Consider the following 18,252-nt stretch of genomic DNA (forward strand, 5'->3'; position numbering starts at 1 on the left):
CACTGTGCGGTGTAAGGGACCGCTGCTATGGTGGGTGAAGAGTGAGCGGGTTGCTGCTAGCGATCGTCTGGAATGTCACAGACGATCTATGTACACCGGTCTGCCCTAACCCGCGTGGGTTGTATGGCAGGGATCACACGGCTCGGTGTACCTGTTGCACGGGGAAGCACAGAGGTGCCCACGCACGTGTGCCAGTGGAAGTCACGAGAATATGGCACGAGGGTAGCACAGAGGTGCCCACGCACGTGTGCTTTCAATAACCAGGTGAGTCCAGTGGAGACTCGAGGAGCTCACCTGGGACAGGAACACGGCCTGTAGAAGGAGCTACTGCCGGAGCAGCAAGGCAGGGACACGGCCTGCAAACCAGGTGCTGCCTAAGCAGCAAGGGCCAAGCCCACAGAAGAAGATAATGCCTGAGCAGTGGCGTGGCAGCACGCTGCCAGACATCCAAACATAGAAGGACGGTCACGCGCCGCCATGATGGCAGAAGGAGCTTTTAAGGAGGTGTAGCTCCAGCCAAGGGCGGGCGCGAGGCGGAGATGACGGACTTGACCCAATCAGGATCCACGACATCCCAGCCTGGCCAGTCAGGATTCACCACGTCACCAGCCTTGTCATCAAGCCGTGTGACGTCAGTGGGTGAATCAGGATCCACCAAGCATAGCACATGCTCACCCTACTGCCTCTGGGAAATAGAGACGGGATCCTCGGTCTCACAATGTGTAGAGATAACGGGAGTCTCACTGCTTCCCTGAGCAGCAAATCTCTGCACATTGCGCAACCTCACAGACCTTTGAGGCTGCTGAGCAGGAGGAGCTGTGGCAGGCAAGGAATGGGAGACCGCCTCATTTCTTGCAACAGGAGTACCACTAGGTGTCACCCTTGTGCTGCCTCTCTGAGGAGGTTTCTCCTGCAGTCTGGCAGACCTTCGGCGCTGCTGAGCAGGAGCGCTCGTGGCAGGCAAGGAGACTGTCTCATTCCTTGCCACAGGAGAGCCACGAGGTGTAACACACCCCCATACTGAATGTAACCCGAGACCAGGATCTTTCCACTACCAAACTTAACTGTTTTCTGGGTGTATTTTGGATCCGTACGAGCTCCAGTAGGTCTCCTGCAGTATTTGCGGCGGCTGTGGTGTAATTCAACTGAAGATTCATCAGAAAAATCCACCTTCTGCCACTTTTCCAGCGTCTATCTGTTTAGCAGGCTGTGGGACTTGGCAAATGCCACATGGTTTTTTAATTGCCTTTTGTTTAGTGCTGGCTTCTAGGCACTGATTCCACCATGGAGACCATTTTGAGACAGAATCCTACAAACTGTTCCAGTTGACACAGGGACTTGAGGTGACCAAGCCTGTTGGAACTCTGCAGTAGTGGAAGAGGGGCTGACTTTGGATTTTCTAACCAACAAACGTTCCTCCTGAGCAGTTGTCTTGCAGGGTCTTCCGGACCTGGGCTTGTCAAAACATCTCCAGTCTCTTCCAATCTTTTTTTAATTCTTTGTACTTGACGCTGAGACACATTAAAGGTGCCAGTCACCTCTGCAGTGGATCTGTTCTTCAGCCTTTTGATAATCAAGGCTTTGGTCACAGGGTGGATTTTTGGCATATTGTCAGAGGTCAAGTTGCAGTTCAACTGAAGGTCTGGGGTGCTGTGTTTCTTTTTATACACACCCACTTATTAACCAATCATTTAGTCAGCACAGCTGAGGATGTAACTAGGATTGGGTGCATTATATGACAAGGTGACAAAACCTTTGTCTTGCCAAAATCTGACCTCTCTGTGTTTATTAAATGATCAATATTTCAGCTTTTCAGCAACTTTATTTTCATAACCTAAAGCAAACTTGTGAGGGTTTCAGCTTTCAAAAGAGTAATTTATAAAACCAATGGATGAATTTAAAGTCAGGTTGTAAGGTTTTATTTACATAACATTGATAAGCGACAAAACTTCTGTCAGGGAGTGGAGAAAGTTTGCTGTCATGTGGTGTTCTGTTCTATACTCACCAGGTGTCATGGTGACTTCTGCACCTGTTCACACTGCAGAGCCTGACATGCCACCCGGTGCTTTGAAGTTGCTCAGTCCGAGCTAGGCGTTGACCAGTTTTGTGCTCACTGGTGATCTATCTAACAGACGTTAATTCCTGCTGGCCTGTGAATTGCTGCTAGGGTCACAGGTTGCTGATGACCTATCACAGCCACCTCTAACTTTTAAAAGATGGTGGGATCTGCTCCTCCATGTCGATTATAGCTCTAGCGAAACCGGTCTTTGTACGTTGTGATCCAGCTATTGGTGAACTGCTGAGTACTGTTTTGTTTGCTGTGGAAATATGCTCATTGTTTGTTTGTTTATTTCCTTCTTGTATTTTATTTCTCCCTGAGCACGTATTGTCTTTACCCATGTGTGTGCTTCCAGTGAGTTTGAGATTTGGTTTTCCCCTGTCCATGTTTTTGTGGCATTCATCACCCCTGTTGCTCTCGTCCCCGGGGCATTAGACCAGCGCATGATTAGGAGTGAGGGCTACCCTGGTACTCCAGACATGTCCACCATCAGTTGTACCGCTGGAATTAGGGATAGCTTAGGGTCCCTAGCCTGAGGGTCAGTCTAGGTGCCCCCATTCCAAGTTACTGGGTCACACCCCGTAATAGTTGCATGATCAAGAATAATGGTGGAGATTTACTATGCTAAATGCACAAGTTGTGGTCATGTAATACAATCTGCCAAAAGATGCACCAAACAATTTTTGCGAAAATTTGTGGCATAAAATACAAGTGGGTAAACTAAGATAACTAAGTGTAAACTTAAACTGTACTGTGTAAAGATGCACCAAACTTAGCAACCAGCATAAGGTGCTATGATAACTCTGGTGCATAGTACTCCAGCCTAGTCTATTTTAAGGTTACACTGTCTAAAAGTTAGTTGAATAGATGTCCCCTTATGTTTAGCTCTGTCTTTTCACAAAGTAGTTCACCTCAGTGGCATTCAGACGAAGAAGCAGACCCTATAATAACTAACATTATTATTATTTAGACTTTGCCAAACCTTCTGTGTTTTTAAATGTATATGTTAGCTGACAGAGTGCTAAGCTTTAGACTAATGGTAATAAAACTGGAGATTAATTAAGCCAAGCAAGTCTGTTCACAATAGTTATAACCAAAAACCTAATAAAGTAACTATATTAACCATGTAAAGATGTATTTTTTTTATTCATTTATGGTTATTATGCAGAATCCACTTGTGGCCGTCGTCAGCAAAAATTATATAAAATTGTAGGTGGCGTGAACAGCCCTGTTCAATCACAGCCATGGATAGCTACACTTTACCAAATCATCAGAAGAAACAGGAACGAGCAGCGCTATATGTGTGGTGCCAGTCTTATTCACCCCTGCTGGGTTCTTACTGCTGCCCACTGCTTTCCTGACAGGTAGGTGAATATTAGATATGAATTCTTGTAAGTATCCAAGTGCTGTCTGATTTTTTTTTTTTTTTGTTTTTTTGTTTTGTTTTTTTTTTCATTTACCCACAAATTTCCATTTGCAATTTTCATCTGAGAATCGGCTCAATATTGGTCAAGACTCTGTACTTTTGTGTGGACCACTCATTGCAAGAAAAAATATTGGACATGTGAACTACCCTGTAGACTATTATAGGTACAAGTGCTCGCCGTGAAAAACACAGGTAGTACTTGTATAAGGCTAGAGTCACACTTGCGAGTGTAAAATCGGACAGAGTCTCATGCTAGAAAGTAGCATGAGCTCTGTCCGAGTGTTGATCAGTGTGCAATGCAATAGCAATGCGATTCTGTGATTTTTCTCATGATTGTAGTCCATGTGTGATCCGTATGGGATCCGTTTTTATTCTCAGCAGCTATGTCATCTGCCATTCGGCTCTGCTACATGGCCGCTGACAGCAGTCACAGACAGAGCCGCGCGATCAGAATGAAGTCAGATGAACTTCACCCGACTTCATTGTCATACCGCGGCTCTGTCTGTGTGTCATGGCCTGATTTCGGTCACTGATGAAGGTCTCACCGGTGACCGCAAATTCCCTGAGTGACAGTGATCTGCGCTATCAGCGGTGCAGTCACTGAGGTTACCCGCGGCCACAGCTGAAGTCCTCCAGCAGAGATCTGTGGCCGTGGGTAACCTGAGTGACGTCATCGCTGATAGCGCGACTCACTTCAGTCGCTGCGGGGAGCTCACAGAGAGTGGTCGTAGTCTGTGGCCGCTCTCTGTTAGCTTCTGATGTAGCAGAGCTGAAAGCGTTGTGGGACCTCTGTGGATTACGTCGGACCTGGAGGGGTATTTGGGGGTTTAATAAAGTGGTGAAAGAGGGTGGGTTTTTTTTGTCATTTATGTATGTCTTTATTTTCTTTATCTTACAGGTTAATCATGGAAGGTATCTCGGGGAGACGCCTGCCATGATTAACCTAGGACTTAGTGGCAGCTATTGGCTGCTGCCATTAACTCCTTATTACCTCGATTGCCACCGCACTAGGGCAAATCGGGATGAGCCGGGTACAGTCCCGGGACTGTCGCATCTAATGGATGCGGCAATTCCGGTTGGCTGTTGGCTGATATTGCTAGGGTGGGGGGCTCCCCATAACGTGGTGCTCCCCATCCTGACAATACCAGCCTCCAGCCGTATGGCTTTACCCTGGCTAGTATGAAATTTGGGGGGAACTGCACGTCGTTTTTTTTTATTATTTATTTATTTAATTTACTGCACGATATAGACCCGCCCACCGGCAGCTGTGATTGGTTGCAGTCAGACATGCCCCCACGATCAGTGACAGCTGTCTCACTGCAATCAATCATAGGCGCAGGTGGGCAGGGAAAGCAGTGAATACTAGATGGAATAATGAGCGGCCGGCTTTTTCAAAAGAGGAAAAGCCGCCGGAGCTTTGTGACAGCCGTGCAGCGCCGCGCTGGTGATCAGAGATCGGTGAGTATGAGAGAGGGGGGGAGAGGGATAGACCGACAGAGAGAGAGAGACCGACGACAGGGAGACAGAGAGACCGACAAAGAGAGAGAGAGAGAGATAGACTGAAAGAGATAGAGATTGACCAACATCGACCGACCTCACTCATTTCCAGTGTTTTCTGCAACATGCGATAAATGTATTTAGAAAAACGCATGTCACTAGCATGGTGTGTGTGCCGTCCATGAAACATCCGTTTTTTTTCACGCACCCATAGACTTTCATTGTAGTGACTCCCACACGAAACTCACCAAAACGCAGCATGCTGCGATTTTTTTTTTTTTTTTTCTCAGTCCGATTTGGACTGAGAAACAAATAGCAGATCGGAGCCGCCTCAATGATTTACATTGGTCCGAGTGCAATGCGAGATTTTCTCGCATCGCACTCATGCGAGTTAATCGCAAGTGTGACTCCAGCCTAAGAAGAACTGATGTCTGAATGAGCAGGAAGATGTGCCAAATTCAATAGGAAGCAAGCATCTTTTAATGAAGTTGGCACATCTTTTAGCTGCTTGGTACCAGTGTCAGAAATGTACTCCAGTAAATTTATAATTTTTTAGATCGACATGATACCTTCAAATAAAAGGTCCATAGAAGAAGAAAGATATGCTACATAGACATGTTTCTTTGTGTGGTATTTATTTATGTACTAGCGATAATACCCGGGCGTTGCCCGGGATAGTAACTGTCTGTCATGAACAGCCAGGGGAGTCACTCAGATATCCCGCAGCTGTTCACGGATTTGTCAAGAACACGACTACTCTCTATCGCCCCCTTAGTGTAAGGTCAATTTCGGAACTGCCGGACAATAAGTAAATGAGGCTGCTGAGCTAATAATGCCAAATATTGGAGGTCTCACAGCAAGGATAAATGTATATATCACCGAATCCCGCTAATGGAAAATATATATATATAATATATATACCTCGGTACCCTAATGATAGCACCCCAATAATTCTACACCACAATAATTCTGCTGCCACCACCGAAACTTGGTACAGGAAGTTCGGACACCCGTTACAGATAGCATAAGGCCCTTCGGGTTTTGGATTCATGAATATAGAGCATGAGGAAAGAAACTATTAAATTTTACATATTTAATCCAAAAATAGGCAGTGTTTATAAAAATATACAAGAATTTACAAGAGGGAACAATACAAGTACAGTATACAATTACATAAAAATAAAAGGGAACAAAAATGAAAGATTACTACACCTGGTCACGGATTATGGCTCAGATATAGGGGGAGAGGCGGCCCCTTGGAAATGGACAATCCTATACACAGAATATATATCCTCTGGCATTGACACAGAGTGTACTAAGACACTGGCTTTTATTAACCTCTGTCCGACCCGCAGCCCCCACCTCTGCTGACATCATGTAAGGGAGGGGTTTTTCCCTTCTTCTAAAATTATGGAATCCTAATGGACCTTATATCTCCGTGTGGGAGCATCCCATGCGGACGATATTACCGTCGTATTTTATTTTAGGATTTTAGCAGAAGGTGGATTCCACACAAGGGGGATCTGTCATGTTCTTTGGGGGGAAGATATTAATTTGTGGCTTTTCCATATGTCCTACGATTAAGCTTAAATATGTGAGATGTGCGTTATGGAATTTCGAGATCAGCGGTATGCCCGCTATATCTGGGGAACATATGTATCTCGCAATATTAATAATTCCCCAACGGAGACAATACGGCTGCCCTAGCCTTTTGATCAGCAAAGCTATATTCATGCAGGAAACTTGTACTCCGCCCCTGTGTATACAGATTGTAGTCGGAGTATCTTTGGCTATGCAGGGGGTCTTTGAAGAGCTGGGAAGAGGTGTTGTAAGATGATTGAAAGGTACCTGTTACATCTCCTGACAAGGAAATAGTTTCCTGGCTGTTAATTTGGAAGGGCTCTGGAGGGAGGGGGGAATCACCCCTGATCCAGAGACCATGAAAACATATCTGCTTATTATATTTTCATGACACCTCCCCCTTCTTGACTGCGCTATGGAGGCAGGACCTCTCGGTACTCCTCCTGGCGCAGCTCCGCAGTCTCCCCTCGCCGGGATAACCCGTCAGCGTTGCTATGCTTGCTGCCTTTCTTGTGACGAATGGCGAAGTTGTACTGCTAGAGCGCGAGGCTCCAACCCAGCAACCTCCCGTTGGTCCCGGACACTGTGTGTAGCCAGCTGAGGGGGTTGTGGTCTGCCACCTCAGTGAAGGAGCACCCGTACAAGTAGGGCTGCAGACGCTGCAGGGCCCACACGATTGCCAGGCATTCCTTCTCCATAGTAGAGTAGGCCACTTCCCTCGGCAGGAGCTTCCGGCTTAGGTACAACACGGGATGCTCCTGGCCTCCCGGATCGACCTGGCTGAGCACAGCACCGAGGCCAAACTCGCTAGCGTCGGTCTGCACCAAAAACTGCTGAGTGAATTCGACCGCTTGGAGTACAGGGGCGCTGGTGAGGACGGTCTTTAACCCTCGAAAGGCCACCTCGGAGTCGTTTGACCAGTGGACTGCATGGGGTAGCCTCTTTCTGGTGAGGTCTGTCATGGGCTTTGCAAGGCTACTATAGTTTGGTACGAACTGCCTATAGTACCATGCGGTACCAAAGAAGGAAATCACCTTCTTGGACCTGGGGGTGGGCCAGGACGCGATGGTGTCCACTTTCTCAGGCTCTGGCTAGAGTGTGCCCCCGCCTACCCGGTGCCCCAGATAGTGGACCTCGCTCATGCCCAGCTGGCACTTCCCTGGCTTGATGGTCAAGCCTGCTTGATGGATGCGCCCGAGCACCTGTCGTAAATGCCCGAGGTGATCCTCCCAGGTTGTACTGAAGACGGCAATGTCATCCAGGTACGCCATGGCGTACCCCTCCAGTCCCTCAAGCAGGTAACTGACCATCCGCTGGAAAGTACCAGGAGCATTTTTCATGCCGAAGAGCATGACGGTGGACTCATACAGCCCAAAGAGGGTGATAAAGGCTGATCTCTCCTGAGCCTCAGGGCTCAGGGGAATCTGCCAGTATCCCCAACTCAAGTTCATGATGGACAGGTATCTCGATCCGGCTAGCCGCTCAAGCAGGTCATCGATGCGCGGCATGGGGTGTGCATCGGTGACCATTATGGCGTTGAGCCCCCTGTAGTCCACGCAGAACCTGGTGGTCCAATCCTTCTTTGGCACTAGGACTATCGGGGAGGCCCATGCACTCTTGGACCTCTGGATCAGCCCCAGTGTCAGCATCTTGTCGATCTCCTGGTGCATGACATGCTGTACTTCCAGTGAGATCTGATATGCGGCCCTCCTGAGTGGGGTGTGATCCCCGGTGTCCACATGGTGGACTGCTAACTCTGTCCTTCCGGTCATGTTGGTGAACAAGCCCAGGAAGGCTTGTAGTACCTCCCGCAGCTGGGACCACTGACTGCTGGACTGCAGGTCACTTACATTTGCATCCTCCATGGACCCACTCGCCTTGGACTGGGCGAGCATGTCCAGAAGGGGGGTCTTCCTCTCCATCTTTGGGCAGGTTGCAGACCGGTAGAGCTCAGGCCTCACGTTCTTGATGGGCCTTTATCATATTGACGTGGAAGGCCTTCCGCCTGCCCCGGGCATGGTCGAGGGTGACCACGTAGGTGACTGGGTTGAGCTGCTGGTGTATGACATATGGGCCCTCCCAGGCTGCCTGAAGCTTATCTTTTGGCACTGGGACCAGGACCCACACCTTCTGACCTACCTGGTAGGTCCGCTGCCGGGTGTTTTGGTCTTACCATCGCTTCTGGTCAGCCTGGGCCTGCTCCATGTTGTCATGCACCAGCTGCGACAAGGCCTGCATTTTGTCACGGAGCTGCATGAGATACTCCACAACAGACACCTCTGGGGGGTTCAGTTGCTCTTCCCAGGATTCCCTTACCAGACCGAGGGGTCCCCGGACTCGTCTGCCATACAGGAGCTCAAAGGGGGAGAATCCCGTTGAGGCCTGTGGGACCTCTCGGTAAGCAAATAGCAAGTTTTGGAGGTACCGCTCCCAGTCGCGTCTCTGAGACTCAACCAGCATCTTCAGCATTTGCTTAAGAGTGCCATTAAATTGTTCGCACAAACCATTGGTCTGTGGGTGATACGCACTGGACACCAGATGCTGCACCTGCATTTTCTTACAGAGGGCCTCCATTAAACGGGACATGAACTGAGTCCCCTGGTCTGTAAGCATCTCCCTGGGAAATCCTACTCTGGAGAAGATGGCCAAGAGGGCATCTGCCACCTTATCGGCCCTAATGGAGGACAGAGCCACTGCCTCCGGATACCGGGTAGCATAGTCTACCATAGTAAGGACAAAACATTTTCCAGAGCTGTTGGGGACGGCTAGAGGCCCAACGATGTCCACAGCGATCCTCTAGAAAGGTTCCCCTATCACTGGCAGAGGGATCAGGGGAGCTTTGGGAGCAGACCCCGACTTCCCCACTCTCTGACACATGATACAGGAGCGGCAGTAGTTGGCAACATCTGTCCCCATCTTGGGCAAATAGAAATGGTGAGACAGCCGGGCCTTGGTCTTGCTGACCCCCAAGTGTCCAGCGAGGGTGATCTCATGAGCCACCCGCAACAACTCATCCCTAAAGCAGTAGGGCACAACCAGCTGTCTTTAATCAGCCACACCTGTTGGGAGTTACAGGGAACAGTCTCCCGGTACAACCTCCCCTGGTCCCAGAATACCCTCTCCTTATCAGTCGCAGAGACGGGCTTCTCCGCAAGGTCCCTCAATGTCTCTAGGCTGACATCTGATTGCAGAGCCACCTGGAACTCCTGGCTGGAGGCAGTTAAAAGTAACATTAGGGTCCCAACCTGGCTGGAACTCTCTGTGACCCCCCTCGGAGTCTGCACCTGGTTCTGCTATCCCTCTGTGTGGAGAGGGGCCAGAAGGCAGCGCGCTACCGGCCTTCTGAGCACTCTGACTGCGGGTGACAGCGCCGATGTAGGCTGTCTCCCTGGGGGGGTAACAACTCTTCCCCATCAGCCTGACCGGCTCTGGGTGCTACTTGCTCCTGATCCCGTAGTACCTTAGGAGCAGTGCCAATCCTGGGGCAGCTACCACCGTCCATGTTACCCTCCGCTGTGACACTGGTCAGCTGCATTTGACCACCTTCCTCGTGGTTCTCATGTCTGCCTCCATCTCTGTCAGCACAGACACTTACTACCTTGGGGACGGCCTCATCCACGTCACCCCGCAGCGTGGCATGGCTGAGTTCCCCTGTACAAACCTCCACTTTATTACCATGCACAACATTTGTAATCACGTTCTGGATATCCACATTCGGGTCACATGACTTAACAGCGCTTGCATGACATGACTTATCAACAGCATTTGCATCACATGACTTATTGGATTGGAGAGGGTCATCAGGGACAAATTGTGCAACTAATCAATCCCAGATCAGTCCCCAATAAAACATTTGCTGGTAGATGTTCAGACACCCCCACTTCCCTCCACCCTCTCCCAGCACCCCAGTCGAGGGAAACCCGGGCCATTGGGAAAGAATGACGAACACCCCCAACCCCAGTGACAGTCAGGAGTTTTCCCGGGATAAAGTTTTCAGGAAGCACCAGTTCGGGGCGGATCAGGGTTCGGTCGGCTCCAGTGTCCTTGAGCCCCACAGTGAGGGTGCCGCCCACGGTGACAGAGTGTAGGTTTTCACAGGCCCTACCACTCGCCTCCCCCACCAAAAAAACAGCTGCATTAGGCCCTTGGGCCTTGGATGTGGGGTTCCTCTTCTGCCTCTCTGGGCAAGCGGAGCTGAGGTGTCCAGGCTGGTTGCAAAAAAAACACCTGCGTGGGTCAGAGGTGGGTCGGGCACTATCAGATGGGACAGAACCTCCAGGAGGTCGGCTGGCAGGGGCAGGTGTGGTAGTAGTCATCTTACCCCCTTTCCAGCTGGCGGTGGAAGGCTTCCGCACCCCCAATGCACGGTTGGCCTCATAGATGTCAGCAATCTGTGCTGCTGTATTCGCATCCTTTGGTTTCCGGTCCATCACGAACTGTCGCCCGTTCATAGGACAAAGGTTGTAGGAATTGGTCCTTTACCATAAGGTCTGTTATCTGCTCACCAGTGGTGGCGGACAGTCCTTGGGCCCATGGGTTAAAGTTGGTCCGGAGCCCATCCACAACGTCTCTGTTGCTGTCGTGTGGTCCACGCTGGAGGGTCCGGAACTTTTTGCGGTACATCTCTGGAGTCAGCTGATACTTCCATATTAGGGCCTGCTTTATGGCCTCATAGTCTCCACTCTACTCTTGAGGGAGACTGGCAAACGCGTCCAGGGCCTTGCCTCGCAGTCCTGGGGTTAAGTATCGTGCCCAATGTGCTGAGGGCAACTGGTACTGCAAGCAAGTCTTTTCAAATCCCCTCAGAAAGGTGTCCAAATCCCCATCCTTTTCCATCACAGGAAAGTGCTCCGGTCGGGGCTTAAAACTACTGGCATTATTGGACTCACCGTTCAGTGAGAAAGGTGTCTGCTGCCGGGCTTGGAGGACCTTCAACTCATGGTCTCTTTGGGCTTGACGCTCGGCTCTCTCAGCCTCTTGCTTGGCTCTGTCAGCCTCTCGCTCTGCTCTCTCAGCCTCGGCCTGGCGCTCAGCTCTCTCAGCCTCTCGCTGAGCCTGGCGCTCAGGAAACTCACGCTCTGCTTGGCGTTCTTGTAGCACAAACTGTAGCCGTGCTCGAAAGTCACATTCTCCCAGTTGCTGCAGAATCATCGGCAAGTAAGAGTCCCTTCCACTCCGGGAGCTGGGGTTGCTGCCAGACCCCTCGGAATCAGACAGTTCTGCGGACCGTCCTGGAGCTAGGTCCATGGCAAGGTCTCCGGGTGCTTCACTGGTCCCATGCTTTTGGACTACATCGTGCTGGTCTTTGAGATCATCCTCCACCAAGGCCCAGATTAGCATCTCTTTGGTCTTGTTGGACCCATCGAGGCCTCGCTCCTCACACATTTGGATCAGCACAGCTTTCTCATGCTGCTTATAAGCAGCTGCCATCGTAACAGTCACTTGCCAAATAAAAGATAGGATAGAAAACCAAGAGAGGGGAGGGGGTAACTGCTACACGTACAGTATTGTTCCAGGTATATTTAAACACTGAGTTCGATCCTCAAAACTTTTGCAAGTTTTTAGTGAAAGGGATGATTGCTCAAACCCGATCACTAATATTCTAGATCCCACTGCTGCCACCAATTTGTCATATACAGCCGGGGAGTCACTCAGATATCCCGCAGCTGTTCACGGATTTGTCAAGAACACGACTACTCTCTAGCGCCCCCTTAGTGTAAGGTCAATTTCGGAACAGCCGGACAAAAAGTAAATGAGGCTGCTGAGCTAATAATGCCAAATATTGGAGGTCTCACAGCAAGGGTAAATGTATATATCACCGAATCCCGCTAATGGAATATATATATACCTCGGTACCCTTAATGATAGCACCCCAATAATTCTACACCACAATAATTCTGCTGCCACCACCGAAACTTGGTAGAGGAAGTTCGGACACCCGTTACAGATAGCATAAGGCCCTTCGGGTTTTGGATTCATAAATATAGAGCATGAGGAAAGAAACTATTAAATTTTACTTATTGAATCCGAAAATAGGCAGTGTTTATACAAATATACAAGAATTTACAAGAGGGAACAATACAAGTACAGTATACAATTACATAAAAATAAAAGGGAACAAAAATGAAAGATTACTACACCTGGTCACGTATTATGGCTCAGATATAGGGGGAGAGGCAGCCACTTGGAAATGGAAAATCCTATACACAGAATATATATCCTCTGGCATTGACACAGACTGTACTAAGACACTAGCTTTTATTAACCTCTGTCCGACCCGTAGCCCCCACCTCTGCTGACATCATGTAAGGGAGGGGTTTTCCCCTCCTCCAAAATTATGGAATCCTCATGGTCCTTATATCTCCGTGTGGGAGCATACCAGGCGGACGATATTACCGTCGTATTTTATTTTAGGATTTTAGCAGAAGGTGGATTCCACACAAGGGGGCTCTGGCATGTTCTGGGGAAGATATTAATTTGTGGCTCTTCCATATGTCCTACGATTAAGCTTAAATATGTGAGATGTGCGTTATGGAATTTCGAGATCAGCGGTATGCCCGACATATCTGGGGGACATATGTATCTCGCAATATTAATACTTCCCCCAACGGAGACAATACGGCTGCCCTAGCCATTTGATTAGCCAAGCTATATTCCTGCAGGAAACTTGTACTTCGCCCCTGTGTATGCAGATTGTAGTCGGAGCATCTCTGGCTACGCAGGGGGTCTTTGAAGAGCTGGGAAGAGGTGTTGTAAGCTAACTGAAAGGTAGCTGTTACATCTCCTGACAAGGAAATCGTTTCCTGGCTGTTAATTTGGTAGTGCTCTGGAGGGAGGGGGGGAAATACCCCTGATCCAGAGACCATGAAAACATATCTGCTTATTATATTTTCATGACACTGTCTCTCTGTCTCTCTCCCAGTCTCTGTCTGTGATGTTGTCTGTCTGTCTGTGTCTTTCATTGTCTGTGTCTATGTCTCTGTCTGTTTCTATATCTCTGTCTGTATTTGTATCAGTCTATCTGTCTCCATCTCTGTGTCTGTCTCTATGTGTGTGTCTGTCTGTCTCTATGTGTGTGTCTGTCTGTCTCTCTCTTTCCCCATCTGTTTCTTTCCCCGTCTGTCTTCGTCTCTTTCCTCATCTGTCTCTTTCCTCATCTGTCTCTTTTCCCCGTCTGTCTCTTTGCCGGGCTGTCTCTTTGCCGGGCTGTCTCTTTCCAGGTCTGTCTTTTTGCCCGGCTGTCTCTTTCCAGGTCTGTTTCTTTGCCCGGCTGTTTCTTTGTCTGGCTGTTTCTTTATCCGGCTGTTTCTTTGCCCGGCTGTTTCTTTGCCCGGCTGTCTCTTTGCCCGGCTGTCTCTTTGCCCGGCTGTCTCTTTGCACGGCTATCTCTTTCCAGGGCTGTTTCTTTCCAGGGCTGTCTCTTTCCAGGGCTGTCTCTTTCCAGGGCTGTCTCTTTCCCCGTCTGTGTCTTTTCCCCGTCTGTGTCTTTTCCCCGTCTGTGTCTTTGCTCGTCTGTGTCTTTGCTCGTCTGTCTCTTTGCCCGTCTGTCTCTTTGCCCGTCTGTCTCTTTGCCCGGCTGTCTCTTTGCCCGGCTGTCTCTTTGCCCGGCTGTCTCTTTCCAGGGCTGTCTCTTTCCAGGGCTGTCTCTTTTCCCCGTCTGTGTCTTTTCCCCGTCTGTGTCTTTTCCCCGTCTGTGTCTTTTCCCCGTCTGTCTCTTTGCCCGTATGTCTCTTTGCCCGTCTGTCTCTTTGCCCGTCTATCTCTTTGCCCGTCCGTCTCTTTGTCCGTCCGTCTCTTTGCCCGTCTGTCTCTTTGCCCGGCTGTCTCTTTACCCGGCTGTCTCTTTACCCGGCTGTCTCTTTGCCCAGCTGTCTCTTTGCCCGGCTGTCTCTTTCCAGGGCTGTCTCTTTCCAGGGCTGTCTCTTTCCAGGGCTGTCTCTTTCCCCGGCTGTCTCTTTCCCCGGCTGTCTCTTTGCTCGGCTGTCTTTTTGCCCGGCTGTCTCTTTCCAGGTCTGTTTCTTTGTCCAGCTGTCTCATTGCCCGGCTGTCTCATTGCCGGGCTGTCTCTTTGCCCGTCTGTCTCTTTGCCCGTCCGTCTCTTTGCCCGTCCGTCTCTTTGCCCGTCCGTCTCTTTGCCCGTCCGTCTCTTTGCCCGTCCGTCTCTTTGCCCGTCTGTCTCTGTCTGTCTCTTTGCCCGTCCATCTCTGTCTGTCTGTCTTTTTCTGTCTCTCTCTATCCATCTCCCCACCAACATCTTATTACCTCACACATAAGCTTCTTATACTAACAGTTTATTTTGTTCCTAGAGCAACCTCTGACAGTTGCTATTAATAACTTATAGCTCCCACCTCCATTCAGTTTAATGGAGGCAAGATTTTTGGAGAGTAACTGTAAAGCGCAGGGTTACATTTTCCCACCCAAACATAGTCTATGACGTTCCCTGAGTCACATGGAGTATCTGTGCAAAATTTCGTGATTGTAAATGCGATGGTGCGGATTCCTTTAGCGGACATACATACACTCAGCTTTATATATTAGACTAGCTGTAGTACCCGGGCGTTGCCCGGAATAGTAACTGTCTCTCTGTTTCTCTCCCAGTCTCTGTCTGTGTGTCGCTGTCTGTCTGTCTCTCTGTCTCTTTCCTTGTCTATCTGTGTCTATGTCTCTCTCTGACTATTTCTATCGGTCTCCATCTCTGTGTCTGTCTGTCTCTCTCTCTCTCTCTGTCTGTCGCTATGTGTGTGTCTGTCTGTCTCTTTCCCCGTCTGTCTCTTTTCCGTCTGTCTTGGGCTGTCTCTTTCCCCGGCTGTCTTTCCAGGTCTGTCTCTTTGCCCGGCCTGTCTCTTTGCCCGGCCTGTCTCTTTGCCCGTCTGTCTCTTTGCCAGGGTTCTCTCTTTCCAGGTCTGTCTCTTTCCCCATCTGTCTCTGTCTGTGTCTCTGTCTGTCTGTCTTTTTCTGTCTCTCTATCCATCTCTCCACCATCATATAACCTCACGCATAAGCTTCAACTAACAGTTTATTTTGTTCCTATAGCAACCACTGACAGTTGCTATTAATAACCTATAGCTCCCACCTCCATTCAGTTTAATGGCGGCAGGATTTTAGAGATTAACTGTAAAGCACGGGGTTAAATTTTTCTGTCAAAGCATAGTCTACGACGCTCCCTGGGTCACATGAGGCGTCTGTGCAAAATTTCGTGATTGTAAATGCGACGGTGCGGATTCCTTTAGCGGACATACATACACACATACACTCAGCTTTATATATTAGATTATACCTTTATATGACAATAGATATTTTTAACATGGTGATTCTTAACTTCTTCTACTTCCCTTTTTTCTGTATAAATGATATGACAGATACAGGTGCATCTCAATAAATTAGTAAATCATCTAAAAACTAATTTATTTCAGTAATTCAATACAAAAAGGGAAACGCATATATTATATAGCCATTACAAACAGAGTGATCTATTTTACATGTTTATTTCTGTTAATGTTGATGATTATAGCTTACAGCCAATGAAAACCCAAAAGTCATCTCAGAAAATTAAAAAATTAAAATAGTTACCACAAAATACCTGCAAAAGCTTCCTAAGCATTTAAAATGGTCCTTAGTCTGGTTCAGTAGGCTATACAATCATGGGGAAGACTGCACACTTGACAGATGTCCAGAAGGCAGTCATTGACACACTCACCAAAGAGGGTAAACCACAAAAGGTCATTGTTAAAGAAGCTGGCTGTTCACAGAGTGTTGTATCCAAGCATATTACTGGAAAGTTGAGTGGAAGGAAAAAGTGTGGTAGAAAAAGGTGCACAAGCAACTGGGATAACCGCAGCCTTTGTAGGATTGTTAAGAAAAGGCCATTCAAACATTTGGGGGAGATTCACAAGGAATAGACTGCTGCTTGAGTCAGTGCTTCAAGAGCCACCACACAGACATATCCAGGACATGGGCTACAACTGTCACATTCCTTGTGTCAAGCCTCTCATATCTAATGAACAACCCCAGAAGTGTCTTATCTGGGCCAAGGAGAAAAATAACTGGACTGTTGATCAGTGGTCCAAGGTGTTGTTTTCAGATGAAAGTAAATTTTGCATTTCATTTGGAAATCAAGGTCCCAGAGTCTGGAGGAAAGGAAGAGTGGAAAGGCCACAATCCAAGCTGCTTGAGGTATAGTGTCAAGTTTCCACAATCAGTGATGGTTTGGGGAGCCATGTCATCTGCTGGTGTAGGTCCACTGTGTTTTATCAAGACCAAAGTCAGCGCAGCCATCTACCAGGAAATTTTAGAGTACATCATGCTTCTCTCTGCCTACAAAGTTTTTGGAGATGGAATTTTTATTTTCTAGCAGGACTTGGTATCTGCTCACACTGCCAAAAGTACCAAGCCTGACCTAAACCCCCCTAGAGAATCTATGGGTTATTGTCAAGAGGAAGATGAGACATCAGACCCAACAATGCAGATGAGCTGAAGGCTGGGTTTCCATAACACCTCAGCAGTGCCACAGGCCAATCGCCTCCATGCCACACCGCATTGATGCAGTAATTCATGCAAAAGGATCTTCGAAAAAGTATTGAGTACACTAACTTTACAGACTTATTTTTTATTTTGTATAATATTCTAATTTTCTGAGATAATGACTTTTGGGTTTTGATTGGCTGTAAGCCATAATCATCAACATTAACAGAAATAAACTCTTGAAATAGATCACTCTGTGTGTAATGACTCTATATAATATATGCATTTGCCTTTTTGTATTGAATTACTGAAATAAATAAACTTTTTGATGATATTCCAATTTATTGAGATGCACCTGTAGGATTTTAACCCACTTAATTTATTTTGTGTTTAATCTAGTGAGTTTCCTGAGCCGAGGGACTATGCAATTGTTCTTGGAAAATCTCAACTTTATGAAGAACATGAGTACAAAGAGCAGAGATTTTTGGTAGAGAGAATAGTCCGTCATTGGGACTTTAGTGATAAGACAGGCTCATTGAACAATGATATTGGTAAGCAATGCAAAAGTAACATAAACGGGTTATCATAATTTCTTTTAGGGGGAATCTGTCAGCATGATCTCATCCCCAAATTGTTTATATGTGCATTAGGCTCTTTCATAGAGAAGTCCAGGAATACCATTACATGACCAGTCCATTCCTCTGTTACTGAGAAATCACTCTTTAAATTTATATGCAAATAAGACTGAAAATCTATGGTATATCTAAAGCCTCTATCACTCCAGCTCTATTTCCTATCCAACATTCCCTCTTTCTGCTTGACAATGATATGACTTCACGTAAAGGTGGAGTGACAGAGGCATCAGATCTATCATAGATTTTTAGTCAAGATGAGCGAACTTGAAGTTCAATGTTCAAAGTTCGGGTTCGAACACAAACTAAAAGAAAACAGTTCAGGTTTAAACTTCGAGTGAGTTACAAGTGCAAACCACGCAGGCGAGCAGTGCTGTACTTGGGTATGATTGATGCCCTGCCCTGTGCGAGACACTTTTTGTGTTTGAACTTCTCGCACTGGGGGTAATATCAGCATGATCAGATGTAGTGTGCACACAAAAAAAATGAAAAACCATGCCAGCACTTCCCAGAATGTGTTCTGCTTATGGTGGGTGGAGACACGAACTGCCCCATTACTGACTTCCATCTTCCATGGAGGTTCAGATCAAGTCGGA

At 47.9% G+C, this 18,252-nt stretch overlaps 1 protein-coding gene across 1 annotated transcript in view; it reads left to right on the forward strand.

The window, feature by feature from the left end:
* Positions 1 to 18,252, forward strand: part of PLAU (plasminogen activator, urokinase) — a 121,789-nt gene that overhangs the window by 69,678 nt on the left and 33,859 nt on the right. The window contains exons 7-8 of the mRNA XM_075349107.1: positions 3,228 to 3,423; positions 17,424 to 17,575. Coding sequence (XP_075205222.1) covers positions 3,228 to 3,423; positions 17,424 to 17,575 — 348 coding nt within the window. The remainder of the gene's footprint in view (positions 1 to 3,227; positions 3,424 to 17,423; positions 17,576 to 18,252) is intronic.

The sequence above is a fragment of the Anomaloglossus baeobatrachus genome, chromosome 5 (genome assembly GCF_048569485.1).
Source record: "Anomaloglossus baeobatrachus isolate aAnoBae1 chromosome 5, aAnoBae1.hap1, whole genome shotgun sequence".
In the NCBI taxonomy this organism is placed as follows: Eukaryota; Metazoa; Chordata; class Amphibia; order Anura; family Aromobatidae; genus Anomaloglossus; species Anomaloglossus baeobatrachus.